Raw genomic sequence first — 14,773 nt, forward strand, 5'->3', positions numbered from 1 at the left:
AAGATGGGGAGGAGCATGGAAGTGATCAGGCCAGAAGTGAAAAACCAGAACACTTTTTGATGAACCTTTCGGCCATGATGAAATTGACTGGTATCCTCCGTGACGACTTCTTACAGTATGTGGTTTGTCCAAAATGTATGACAGTGTACATGCTTACTGAAACCTATGAGCTCAGATGGGATGGTACAAAGGTTTGCAGGACTTGTGGTCACATCCCATTCTACAATCACCCACAGCAGAGGTCTGCATTAAGGAAGAAATGTTTGTTTTGCCTTGCTAAGCAAGGCTACATATTTGAGCAGTGAAGAGTATGTCCATCCAATACGTTCTTACTGATACAAGAGTGTTGTGCAGTCTCTGGGAGGACTTGTTAAAAGACTTGGATTTGAAGAGAAATTAGTTGAAAGGCAAAAGCGGGAAATGCCAAAGGGTGTGTTAGGAGATGTATATGATGGACAAGTATGGCAGGATTACCAGTATGTGAATTCAATAACTGTAGTCATGCCACTATGCACAGTATTTGAGCTGTGATGTAATTGCACAAGATTCCTTGCTTCATTCCCTTCCAGACAGACATTTTGTTGTTTGACATGTTGTTTGATGTTGTTTGCATAGAATGCACAAATTGAGCCTGATTAAAACTCTGTTAAAACAATTAAAATTGTTGAAATAAATTGTTTTGTGTATCTTTTTTTTTACCTAACATTGGTTATTGCTAATGACATACAGAGATATTAATATATACTGTTAGCCTGGACAAACTGAATCTACTTAAAGAGATAGTTTGAAAAAATTAGTGAAAAATATTTTGAAAGTATTGTGATAAATTGTGATTTTGAATTACTCTGTCCAACATCTCCGCTTAGTTAACTGAGTTGAAAGATTTTTTATTTTTAATTCATTTATAATTATAATTCTCTTAGTGTTATAAATGGTATTATAACACAAAACTCATGACTAAGTCAGTCATTGAATAAACTTGATTCTCCACTGAGAAACACACAAAACTGCGAAAAATACAATACAATGTGCTGTTTATGTCAATAAACACTGATCACCTGAGCGGTGACTTTCATTAACAAAAATGGTAATTGATCATTTAAAACTAAACAACATGAATAATATTAGAGCATAAACCTCTATGAAATTTTAACAAATATTTAAGTAGTTAAAGTTCTTATTAGTTCTTAATTCTGTAAAAAAGCTTAAATAATTATAATATTCAGGGACAAAGGATTATGGGTATAATATATTTTTAAGTATATGTCCAAAACTCAAAATATTAAGTAATGTTTACATCATTAAGACAATATCGGGGTTAACAGTGTAGCATACTTTGAAAATAAATCAATTCAAGCTACAATTTAAGAGTTTGTAATTTGGCTATACTGATACCAGAGATTTTATTACAGTTTTTTTCAATTGTTTACACACAATTTTGAAAACCAGGTTCTTTTTTTTCAAACTATAATCACAATTATCCAAACACCACACTCAATTTGCATAATTCCTAGATTGTTTGCAAAATGACACGTTTCAGTCAAAACATACACACTTCAGTCAAAACATATACACATCTTTGTGAAAATGCTATTAGTTTTCATTTAACCAACACAGTCCTCAATGATCAGACACTATTGCAGCCAGTTTTACACTGGTGTGATAAATAAAAAACACATTTGTAAAAAAATTATTTTAGAAAATAGCAATTTTTGTCCAAACAAACCCACAACAATCTTCATGATTAGTTTGAAATAAGGGGAGAATGTACACAAGTATGCCTACTATAAACTGCACAACACTGATGCTGCAGACTGAATATTTCAAGTATTTATTTCAATACTTACAGTATTTCTTACCATAATCAGTTACAGTAATCAACCAACAATGAAATCATTGAAACAAATAACATCTGTAGACAAATAAAAAATTATGCATGAAGTACCTACATACACTTTGACTCTGAAGAAAAACTACTGTAAAAGCAACAAGTATACTGTAACTATTCATCATCTCTCCGTCTGGCTGCATCAGGCCATAAGATTTCATCCACATCACAGGCTATGTCTTCATTGGCAAGGCACCGTTGGAAGTATCGCCTCATGTGACAAATTCACCCCTGCACAGACGCTGCTACGATATGATCACAGGCCTCCTCCATGGCCTGAATGAGGAGCACACGGTCATAGGGCCACAGGTCATAAACCTTCCACCGCCATGCTGAAAAAAAAACTCTTTTATTGGATTCAGGAAGGTGTAGTATGGGGGAAGGTATAAGACTTCAAATTCAGGGTGCTCATGGAACCAACTATGGACCAGAGCAGCCCGATGCAATGAGACATTGTTCCAAATGACAAGGACCCCATTTTGTGTGATAGCAGCGCAAAGGGAGATGTTAACCCCTCACTGCCCTGGCACATTGGTGATTGCCATGTGTCCAATTACATTTCTTTCTCTTCTTCTTTTTCTTCTTCTTCTAGTCTTTCCATTTAGATTACAGTTGCCTTTGATTACAGGTGTGAAAATGTGTGTAAAGTTTTACAAATCACTGTGTGTAATGTTTTGCAAAAAGGGTGAAGCAAACATTGTGTGTAATGTTGTGCAAATCTGTGGAGGTTTTTGGTCATTGGAGTAGAATTTTGCAAATTTTAGTGTCTAAACAATCGTAAAAAACTGTAAAATCAAAGTTTAAAACCTCTCAGAATGTCACCTGAGTAAAACTCCCTCAGCTGCTACCCTGATTTGCATTTGTATAGCTCACAGCATGTTCATTTACATGTTAAAGCCTCCCCTAGAATTAGGGGAAGGGGGGACAACTTCAGAGCAAGACCCACGTCAACTTCTGACAACTTACGGCAGTTTACGGTGTTGGCTGCAAATTGTCATGCGCAGTCGTATACTTGGAGTTTCACAACAATCTACAGTGCCACATTCTGACGAAAATTCCACTTTTCATGCAGTGACACCACTTCCCCTTTAACTTACTCTGTTGACCAGGCCTGGCTGCAGTATGAAATGACTGAGGGGGCTTTTGAAATTGTTGAGGGGGCTTAACTTTATACCATCAATGAATAATACACATTGAGATCTCCCTTTGGAACGCTCCATAAAACACTCCATATGCAACTGCACAAGTAACCAGAAACCGACTAGCAAAATTTTAACAGCGTAATGATGATAGATCATGAGATATTATTTGATAGACTAGTAAATGTGGATTAAGGATGTTTAAAATCTCTAGCCTGGTGGCCGGGGCATAATGGATTAAATCAGCAGATTTGCAAGGGTTATTTATTTCCACATATATCATAAATAAAATTAGCAGGGCAACTTTTCAGTATACCACATTATATATTTCCTACTATGTGATTTCCATATTATAGATGAGAGTATTCAACGGCAATAGCAATAAATATCCTCACAACATTATTATATCTCAAAACTTTGACAAAAATAAATTTCAAAGGAACTGTATTCTTACAGTTAATCAAAGGTGCACAAATTATTCCGAATATGATTTGAATAATAGACGAGAGTATTCATATAACGGCAATGAACGTCTCATATGGCAATAAATATCCACATATAACTTAACACAACAGCATAATGAAATTGATAAATGGACAAGGAAGCAGGATTGACTTGTAAATTGTATTATTACCAGAAAAAAAGCAATATTACTGAAATAAACTCTGAGGTAAATGCGCAAAACACTGTTAACCGCATTAACAAGTCTAAGCAATAAAAGTGGAAAAAAACATTATTATCTTTTAAAACTTTATATGACAAAAATGATATTTAAAGGAAATGTATTCTTACAGTTATTTAAAGAAGCACAAATTATTCTATATATTATGTCCTGTTTAAAAGCACGTTCGTCTCTGGCCTCGCTCTGTTATGTAATAGCTGCTTGACAGATGCGCATCTCCGTCTCTCAAACAGGTATCATTATAACCTTTATAACAATAAAGTAAACTTTATACTTCCACTGTGTTTGTCTGATATGAATAACATACATCGGCAAATTATTATTATTTGAAAATAATATTGATTTATTATTTGCAAATTACTACCTTATTTGAATAGATTTTTATTGTTGTCACGGTAGGAAATCCACTGTTTCCTCCGTGTCATGTTTGTGTGTGTGTGTTTGTTACTCACAGCTCTGCCATGTGCTCGTTAGGCTGATGCCGCTCACCTGTGTGTTGATTGCCTCGCTCCAGCTGCTCATCATTACATCTCCTCCATAAATACTCACATGACTCTCTGTTCCCTGCCAGATGATCACTTTCTGTTTGGTCCTCGTGTTGTGTGGTTCTTCGTCTCTGTCTTGGATTACGAGTCGCATTGTGGATTGTTTATTGTCGTCGTCGTCTCCGTGTGGATGTTCCGTGTACAGTCTGGATTCACCACTGCTCACCACTCCACCAACGCCGCACTCAATAACCACCTACCACCGTAGTCCTCGTCATCATTGCCAACAACACCGGACATTTCCTGCTTGTGTCATTTCTCTCTCTGTGTTTATAAATAAACATTGTGTTTTCACCTGCAATTGCTTCCGCTCAGTTCGTGTCATTACAATTGTAGCTTCCACAGACATCAGTGTGTATTTTACAAACTATAAGCTATTGTTTTACCAGTGCTTATGTGTATTTAAATGTCTGAAATCTAAAATAAACATTATGAGGTTGAAAACACTGCATAGTGTTGCTATGACAGCGCTGAGCTCGTCCATCTGGCCATGCCAACCAACGCGAAAGATGTTTGAATCTGGCAGTAATGTCACGTCACTGAACATTCTAAATCCCATATGGGGATAAGGTTAAATTATTATTTAAATCAAAAGGTTGAACATTTTAACCATGAATACAAAAATGAAACAGAGGGGGCACAAATCAGATCTGAGGGGGCAATGCCCCCTTTTGCCCTCTCATGGCGCCGGGCCTGCTGTTGGCATTAAACATATTGTAACCTTTAATCTGAACATCATTAATATCGGAGTCCTTCAACCAGCTTTCTGTTATAGCAGTTTTCTAACTGACAAAGTAATTATTTTATTTTTACTAAATTACCCTTAAAACTTCAACTATTAAGAGTTTATAAGCAGAGAAAAAATATAGATAGGATGAAACGTTTTTTTTTCCTGTTTGTTTGTTTGTTTATTGTTTGTTTCAAAGCAGAGGGTCTGTTCTTTCATTTGATGTATTTGTATGTTTATATATTTTTAGAAGAAAATTTTCCTGGAACCCATTTTTTGAAATTCACAACTTAAAAAAAAATGGCTGGTGGGGAATGAGTTAAAGAGCAACATTACACCCTAATTGAAGTAAACAAAAAGGGAAATCACAATCAAGGAACCATTTAAACAAATAAGAAATCAAAAGAAAACTTGATTCTGCCTGTTGTTGATAAATATCAGTGGTGATGTTTCACAATGCGTCACAGAAAAATACCTCATCATTGTCCCAGTGTATAGAGATCCAGGATCCTTACCAGTGCCTAAACCCACACTGTAAAAAATACTTTGCTGCCTTAAAATTTTTTGTTAAATCAACTAAGATTTACAAATCATGTCAACACAGATGAGTTGTCACAACTTATAAAATATAGTTGAAAAAAGTCTACTTAATTTTATAAGTTATAACAACTCACCTGTAGTTATAACAACTCATCTCTAGTCAAGATAAATAATAGAAAGTTGAAATGACTTATAAATCCGAGTTGATTCAACAAAAATTTTTAAGGCAGCTAAGTATTTTTTACAGTGCATGATTTACTGATGTGTGTACATTATGGTGTACCTCTACTGACCTATGGTGTATGATATGCTGATTTATAGCCTATGGATCTAGGGAGGTGGTGGAGACACACCCCTCGATCATTAGCAACTCTATAAAGCACAGTTTTTTGCAGTTTACTGGTCTGAGGCATTCAAAAGTATTAAGTCAATGACAGGGAGGAAAAACATCGGTAATGATCTTAGCGAAGCACTTGTCACTGCCCATCAATCTAGAAATGGATATAAGGCTTTTTCCATTTCCAACAAGTAGTGCTTTTTTAACTCTTTCACCGCCAGGGTTTTTTAAAAAGTTGCCAGCCAGCGCCAGCGTTTTTCATGATTTTCACCAAAGTTTAATGCCTTCCAGAAAATGTTCTTTAAATATATGAACATACAATATACCAAATGAAAGAACAGACCCTCTGCTTTCAAAAAAAAAAAAAAAAAACAGTTTCATCCTACCTTCAGTGGTTCTTTTGTAATCAGCTTTTGAATATGGGTAGGTTTCTGCAAAAACACCACATTTTGAGCAAAAAGCTGAGATAATTCCATTTTGTGACGGACTTTTCATAGAGATCCCATTCAGAGCAATCTTTAAAACAGACACGGACATGCAGCCGCCATAGGGCAATACTTCCTGGTTTAAAAAGTTGCGGAAGCAATGGTGGATAATAGCGGTATTGCGGAAAGACGGAAAATCTTGTCATTGGCAGGGAAGCGTTTTCTCTTGATTGACAAGATATCTCGTCAATGGTGGCGAAAGAGTTAAAAGGGTGGTCAGGAGAAAGCTTATTCTCTCTATAAAGAACATGGCAGCATAGCTTAGGTTAGTAAATTTGACTCCTATGTATATATATATATATATATATATATATATATATATATATATATATATATATAAGTATTCTACATTCAAATGGAGCCTCGGATGAGTCATGTGGTCTTTCTGTGAGGAGTTTGCATATTCTCCTTGTGTCAGTGTGGATTTACTCCAGTATTCATCCCACAGTCAGAAAACATGCAAGTTATATGAATTAGAGATGCCAGATTGTCCTTCCCCGTCCTTCGTGTGGTTTAACTTAATATTTACAAATATAGCCGTCGTGCCACCTTGGGTAATAAATCAATCCAATTTGGCTGCATCCAGGAGTGCTCTTTGAAATCATGTGACTATTTCAACCAACAGAATATGCAAACTGTCATTCTGAGGAAAAGCCTGTAGGTGTTCATTTGATATGTGTCTAATTTGTTTACAGAGGCACGAGCTCAGTCAGGTGGAAACAAGTACTGTAGCTTCAATCTATAGAATCTTGGGTAACTTGAGTCTAACTGGGTGTGAGGCAAAAATAGTTCATTCTCTGGGTTTGGGTTAGTTTTAACCACAACACCGTAAATCAACTGTCGAGTTTGTGTTTTCAATTTCACCAGGGCACATTATGGCACATCATCTTATGCATGTGAACGCTGTGGGCATGATGGTTTATTTAGGATTTTTATGTAAATATAATGTAAATGTTAAGTTCCATGTGATTTGAATTTCAAATGTGGTCACTTATTGAAGTTTGCGACACTGACCCATCAAGTATGATCTCATTGACATAATTTAACATGAACAGACTGTATGTTTTGAACACTGCTATGAATTATGATAAGATTAAGGGACAGATTTACTAAACATGGGAAATCAGCGTGGTTTTAATAAAGTGGAAATTTTTATGGTTGATTTACTAACAAGACACAGGTTAAAGAACATGGGTGCAAAATCTAATTTCCATAATGCCAACATAAAACCTACAATAATTTGCGCTGCTCTTGGTGTTTTTAGGTGTTACATAATGGCAAATACCAGTAAACTGACAAGTGCAAAGCTTAGTAAACAATGTTGCGTGATTCATTTAAAAACTATTTTCCCGAAAATCCGACAAATGCATATGCAATAAGGTCAGTCGCAAAAGCAACTGTATCCATGCATTTAAATTTTCCATTGCCTGTCATTAGTAAATTCTGATAGTATTTTTAATATGCCAAAGGAAGCGTTTGCTTTGGCCCAAGTTGTAAGTAAATGTGGTAAGTGGAGTGCCATCAGGCTCAGGCTTCATAACTACAGTAGCAATTTGCAGTTCAGTTGGTAATAGGTGGGTTGAAATGGTCTTATGTTTAGCATAAATGTACCATAAGTCATCACTGTAGAGTAAACATCTGGCAGAAACATAAATGTAAAGATCAGTGTTGTCTGCTGAGTCATTTGAGAGGAGGAGCAGAGGGGACAGGTGAGTCCAAGTCCAAATAAAAACATCTGCACGTCCGCCTTTGACGTCTTGACTCTTTGATGGTGAAGACGAATAAACTGCAGAACAGGAGTTGTACCAGGTAAATGAAATTGAATAATTGAGATGGGCTTTATATTATTGTTTAATTAATATGTGTAGCTACTTCTGTTGCAGTAATTCTCTTTTTTTGGTAAAAAAGAAATAAATTTAATAGTAAGGTATGCAATTTTTGCTTTTTTAAATATTTTTAAAACCTCAAAAAACAAAAACACTGCAGGATACTTCATACTAGTCATACTTTTTTTAAAGTGTTAAAATGAAAAACATTTTTCTTTTAGGCATCATGCTACATTTTGTGTGGCTCATTTTTCTTTGCGGTAAGAAAAAACTCGATTTCTTTATTATGAAGCTATACTTTTGCTAAATTTATGTTTTGTCACTTTTCATATAGAATACTCAAATCTCTCAGAATTTTGTATCCATGTATCTTTGTTTTGACTTGTAATACAATTGCACACAGACTTTATAAATGCACAAGCCGAATCTCCTGTCAGGCTGGTGAATGGTGTCAGCTACTGTTCAGGACGAGTGGAGATTTTCTATAATGAAACATGGGGAACAGTGTGCGATGATTTCTGGGAGTTTTCAGATGCTACAGTGGTGTGTAGAGAAATGGGCTGTGGAGATGTGATAGAGGTGAAAAGTGTTGCATATTTTGGACAAGGTCCAGGTCCAATATGGATGGATGATGTAAGATGTAATGGCACGGAGTCTTCACTGATAAACTGTGGAAGTGCAGGGTGGGGAGTAACCAACTGTTATCATTGGGAAGACGCAGGAGTCGTTTGTCAAGGTAAATATAAGCTACATAAAAAAACTGCAAACTGAACAGAACCAAAGCGACAAAAAAACAATTTCTAATCCCAGATCCTGGTTGTTTGTAAGGTTCTGTTAGGTTGGTGAACGGTATGGACTCTTGTTCTGGACGAGTGGAGGTTCTTCATGATGGTCAATGGGGAACAGTGTGTGATAACGGCTGGGATCTATCAGACGCTGCAGTGGTGTGTAGAGAAGTGGGCTGTGCAGAAGCTCAAGGGGTGAAGATTGGTGCTTATTTTGGTGAAGGTTCCGGACAAACATGGATGGACGCTGCACAATGTTCTGGGAGTGAGGCTACATTAGTGAGCTGTAACTCGACAAAATGGGGAATACAGGAATGTACTCACTCAAAAGATGCTGGAGTCATCTGTAACCGTGAGCTTAAAATTCTTTGATATAAATATTGTATGTAGTTCCCCTAAAAGTATAAACTCTGTCATTATTCATTTGCTTTAAACCTGTTTGCTAACACAAAAGAGACATTTTGACGATCTTCATGTGACTTATTTCCAATGACAGTGATGTATGACCAGATTGTAGTTATTTCATGATGGAAAATCTTGTATAGGAAAAAAATGTTGCGCTCTCTATAAACTATATATTTCTTCAGGTGCGTAGAACCAAGAAAGATATGTAGAATGAGGTAGAAAAATGGCTGACCGCACACTGAATCCAAACAGACTCAAAAGGTCTAGAAAGTACAAAATTTATTCATTAAAGTGCATAGTGTAAAAATGTGAATTTAAAACCTGAGCAAACGTTTCAGCAGCTTGCTATCCTCAGTGCTCAATGTACAACAAACAAGCACCCTCGCCATCAGCTGAGTCCAATTATCACAATCATCAATTAGCACAAATGGCAATCAATAATCACAGAAATCTAACATAACAAACTATGTAAACATCCATACAGAAATAATGTTACAAAAAATTACACAAAATAAACAAATAAATCACAAAAAACATGGAAGTTCAAATTCTTCATTCATACCCTCAGGAAATAAAGATTTAAGTTCAAAAATCCAAAAGGCCTCCCTTTGTAACAGTTTCTTGTCTCTATCTCCACCTCTTCTGTGAGGTAAAATCCTCTCGATGCCCAGGAACTTCATATCAGACAAAGAGTGTTTAGCAAGATTAAAATGACGATAGATGGGAGATGCATCATCACATCTACGAATTGCACTGGTATGTTCAATCATTCTGGTGTGTAAAGCACGTGTGGTTTTGCCTACATATAACAGAGAACAAGGACAAATAATGATATAAATCACATATGTACTCTTGCAAGTTATCAATTGTTTGATCTTATATCTTTTTTTGTGTACGAGGATGTATAAATGATTGGCATTTGACATATTTTGTGCAAGAAGTACATCTGTAGCATGGAAAATTACCCTGGGCATCAGTTAGAGTAGTTGGAGAAGAGACATGAGTGTCTGCAAAAACAAGCTTATCCCTCAGACTAGAACTCCTAGAAGAAACACAAAGTGGTGGATCATGAAATACATTTATTAACTGGGGATCACTTTAAATAATGTGCCAGTGACTGTAAATAATCTTCCTGATATCATTACTCAATGGACTAAATGTAGATTTAAAAACACAAAAATAGATTTTCTTACTTTTGTTTACAGTCAAGTTGCTTTCTTCCCGTTCCTGTAAACTACAAACTTTCTCAAGTGCAATATCAAGCCATTTATTGGGATAACCACATAACCACGTGATTTAAAATCTGCGTATAGATTCTGGGCTTTAGCATCAAAATCCTCTTTCCTAGAACAGATACGATGAAGTCTTAAAAATTGACTATAGGGTAACCCACGTTTTAAAGGAGTAGGATGAGCACTGTTAGCATGGAGAAGACTATTCTTGGCTGTGTCTTTTCTATAAAGAGAGGAAACTATATGTTTGTCCACAATTGATATGCAAGTATCCAAAAAACTAACATTTGTAGTTCCAACCTCATGAGTAAATTTGATCGATGGTCTTAAACAATTCATGTATAGAACAAATATTTCAAAATCACTTGTAGAACCTTTGTAAATGACAAAGCAATCATCAATGTACCTCTTAAACAAGATAATATTGAAAACATATTTGTCCTCCAAAAAACCAAAATATAAATTGGCATAGTCAGGCGCCATAGTAGCCCCCATGGCCGTGCCTTCAATCTGTAAGTAATACTGGTTTTCAAATAAGAAATAGTTTTTAGTGAGAACCATTTCAGCCATGTCAATTATGAATTTGGATGGAAGGCCATCATCTTCAACACATAAATCAAGGAAATGTTTTAAGGCCACTAAACCTTCATGATGTGGAATGTTAGTATATAATGAGGTCACATCCATTGTAGCAAGTATTACACCCTGATCAACATTATGAATGGTTGATAAACACTGGAGGAAATCTGATGTATCTCTAAGATAACTAGGGAGGGATGTGACTAAAGGTCTCAGAACAAAATCAACAAAATTTGAGAGTGGTTCAGTGAGACTATTGTTACCAGCTACTATAGGCCGTCCAGGTGGATTAATCAAGCTTTTATGTACCTTAGGCAGAATGTAAAAGACTGGCCTACTTGGAGAGCGATTGAACAAGTATTGCAACTCTTTATCAGAGATCAATGAGTGAGCATGTGCTTCCTAAAGAAACATCTCAATCTCTCTCTGAAACTGGGCTGTTGGGTCTGATGGTAAAACTTGATAGTAAGAGGAATTTTCTAATTGTCGAAGAGCCTCCTGATTATAAAGCCCTCGGGGTAAGATCACTAAACCCCCTCCTTTATCAGCAGGTTTGATTACAAAGTCTTTATTTCGACACAATTTGTCAAGAGCCTCTTTTTCAGAGTGTGTCAAATTAGACTTTTGGTTCTGAGCTAAGGATGACTGCTCAAATAAACTAGTCACATCCCTTTCCACTAGCCTACAATATGTATCGATGGATGAATTAGATATAGAAGGAAAAAAGTACTAGTAGGTTTGAATTTTGCTCTAGCATTGTACACATTTACATATGTTTGGTCTGCATGGGCATTTTTATAGAAACATTTGAGTCTTAATGACCGAAAAAACTGATGGAAAATGATGGAAAATCTTCCCATTGACTTTAGCCCAGTAGCTTAATTCACCACCCCACATTTTCAATCCGACTGATTTCTCCTTTTGTATTCCACAGTCTAAACAACAGCTTATACCTTTGAAACAACATGAGGATGAGTAAATAATGACAGAATTTGCAAGAACATTTGAGCATATTTAATTACATGTCCTTTATTCATGTTTGTTTAGATCCTGTTAGGTTGATGAATGGCAGTAACTCTTGTTCTGGACGAGTGGAGGTTTATCATAATGGTCAATGGGGAACAGTGTGTTCAGATTACTGGGACTCTATTGATGCTGCAGTGGTATGCAAAGAGTTGGGGTGTCCAACCGGTGCTGAAGCAAAAACATATTCCTATTTTGGACCTGGTATGGGACCAATATGGATGGAAAATGTTCAATGTACAGGGACTGAATTATCAGTAATGAATTGCACACCAAGTGGATGGGGAACAAACATCTGTAACCAAAGAAATGATGCTGGAGTCATCTGTCGAGGTAGGATATGATACAGTGTTCTCTCAATTTTGTTCCTTCTTACAGAAACTGACTTTAGAGTGGTCCATTAAATTGGCCCCAGTGGGTTCCAGGCGGGGCTTGTCTCTATGGGCAGGTGGGGCAGTGCCCCACACAAAATATTTATCCATTTGAAAATATGAAAGTCTATGGGGTGGTTTCCTGGACATGGCTTATCCTATCCCCAGACTAAAATGCATGTTTGAGCTGCTTACATTTAAAAACATCTGCACTGTCATATCTTAACATATATTAGTGCCATTGTTTGTCTCAAGATGCAGAGTACTGTTTTTTCTAAGGTTGTTTGTAATGACTAAAATGTCAAAATTACTAGGCCTAGTCCTGGATTAATATAAACCCTGTCCAGGAAACTGCCCCTACATAAACTTAATAAAATCTAAACTGTTAACTCATAGCGTGTTGAATATTTTTATGAGTTTCTAGACTATTTTAAGTTGTAAAGTGAGATGAATATGTTTGGAAATTGAGCGCAAGGCTCGGTTGGCTGCTGTATGTAATCGGGCTATGAGGTGCAAAGGCTGCCCTCAGCGCCCCACATTTTCCTATGTAAATTTGAGGTGAAAAATGAAAATGTACCAAAACCTAATAGATATTTGAATCTACCCCTCTAGCTTTTACATTATGTAAAATTAAAATTACATAATAAAACTTAATAAATTGCATATCATTCCAAGTAAGCAAAGTGCATATTAGTAGTATAGTTGTTCAGGTTGTGAGCATCTCGAGTGGTACAAATCAACCGAATTGTAATAGTTGAGTTTTTATTACAGAATTTGTTTGAAACATTTTTATTTATTAAGAAAATGGACATCAAATAAATTTGCCCTGACAAGCCAGATATAAAAATTGTGCAACAGCCAAACAATCTTATCGGTCCCGTTCTGTTATCTGCCGGTTTCCCTTTGTTTTCCCAGTCATCTCCCTTTGGACAAATCCTCAACTCTCCATCACCTGATCATCATTGTCAATCATCATCACCTGTCAGCTATTCCCTCATCAACTCCACTGCATTTATACATGTTGTTTGTCCTAGTCCTTGTCCGTTCTCGATTAAGTCATGTTGATGTGTTGTATATGTATACTTTTCTAATATGTTTATTAAAGTATTTGTTTCGTCGTCATCGTCTTAGTCTAGTTGTCATCCTAGTCGTCTTAAGCCCGGTATACACTGTGCGATTTTAAATAGTCTTTTAGGATTGTTGCTTGCCACACTGTGCGATTAAGATCGTAATTAAGTCCATGTCACACTATATGATCTCAGTTTCCATCAATGTCAGACTGTAAGAGTTTAAAGACTTTTAAAAATCGGACGCACGCAAACAAACGCATCCGCAGTTTTACGTCATTGATTGACGACGGCTGGGAAAACACACGCTGAAGCGAAGGCTAACAAACCGAAACAACATCTACTGCTCATTTTAATCATAACTTGTCTCGAGCATAAAAAGAAGAAAAAACGAAGGAGACGAGTACCTGGCATTTGAATTTCCAGCGCGATTTCTCTCCAGTCTGCTTCATTTTTATCCTATCATGGTACAGTGGCGATGACACGTTGTACAAACACTCTTTATTGTTTCCATAACTCCACAAGTTTCTCCTCCTGCTGTACAGTCTAACTGGTTCTTTTTTACATGTGTCTGCGTTGATTTGTTGTTGTCGCCGCACTAATTGTGTCATCGGGTTCTGTGCTTCTATTGGTTATTGAGCTGCCAGTTGTCGTAGGGAGATGTCACACAGCAGGATTGTATCTCAAAATTTCTGACACTGCCAGAATTTTGTCGGAGGATAATTTTGATCGCAACGGTCATTAATCGGCTGTCTGTGAACATGTCAAACTAGCGATTAAAGATGGCAGATATTAGCCTGGGATTCCAGAAATCGTTTAGGATTTCAAAATTTGTCCCAGAAAGCTAAATCCTGGCTGACATCTCACAGTGTGCACCGGGCTTTAGTCCCAGTTGTCGTCCTAGTCATTGTCATTCCAGTTGTCGTCATCCTAGTCGTCATCCTAGTTGTTGTCCTATTTGTCATCCTACACCCACCAGCATATAACAAACAACTAGTGGTATGTCATTTAATATGGCATATAATATGGCATGCTTACTTTTCTTGCAGAGGCAAAGAACCACCCAACATGAAGCAGAGTGCCTCCACAAAGTGCATTTAAAATCTTTTAATGCATGGCAAGCCATGGTTATATTAAGTAAT

The 14,773-nt window shown here is 36.5% G+C and overlaps 1 protein-coding gene across 1 annotated transcript; it reads left to right on the top strand.

The window, feature by feature from the left end:
* Nucleotides 1-2,140: 2,140 nt before the first annotated feature.
* LOC135747052 (scavenger receptor cysteine-rich domain-containing group B protein-like) lies at nt 2,141-9,326 on the top strand. The gene is made up of 4 exons (XM_073815918.1): nt 2,141-2,197; nt 7,039-7,066; nt 8,573-8,905; nt 8,998-9,326. The coding sequence occupies exons 1-4, from the start codon at nt 2,141-2,143 to the stop codon at nt 9,324-9,326; spliced, it is 747 nt and encodes a 248-aa protein (XP_073672019.1).
* The last annotated feature ends 5,447 nt before the right edge of the window (nt 9,327-14,773 follow it).

Source organism: Paramisgurnus dabryanus, chromosome 1 (genome assembly GCF_030506205.2).
Source record: "Paramisgurnus dabryanus chromosome 1, PD_genome_1.1, whole genome shotgun sequence".
Taxonomy (NCBI): Eukaryota; Metazoa; Chordata; class Actinopteri; order Cypriniformes; family Cobitidae; genus Paramisgurnus; species Paramisgurnus dabryanus.

What these genes read in the sequence shown, in the direction of transcription:
- LOC135747052 (XM_073815918.1), top strand. Translation starts at nt 2,141, where the DNA reads ATGATCACAGGCCTCCTCCATGGCCTGAATGAGGAGCACACGGTCATA. An exon ending in GCTCAGTCAGGTGGAAACAA is followed by an intron (nt 7,067 to 8,572) that starts GTACTGTAGCTT and finishes AATTGCACACAG; the next exon opens with ACTTTATAAATGCACAAGCC. An exon ending in CGCAGGAGTCGTTTGTCAAG is followed by an intron (nt 8,906 to 8,997) that starts GTAAATATAAGC and finishes GTTGTTTGTAAG; the next exon opens with GTTCTGTTAGGTTGGTGAAC.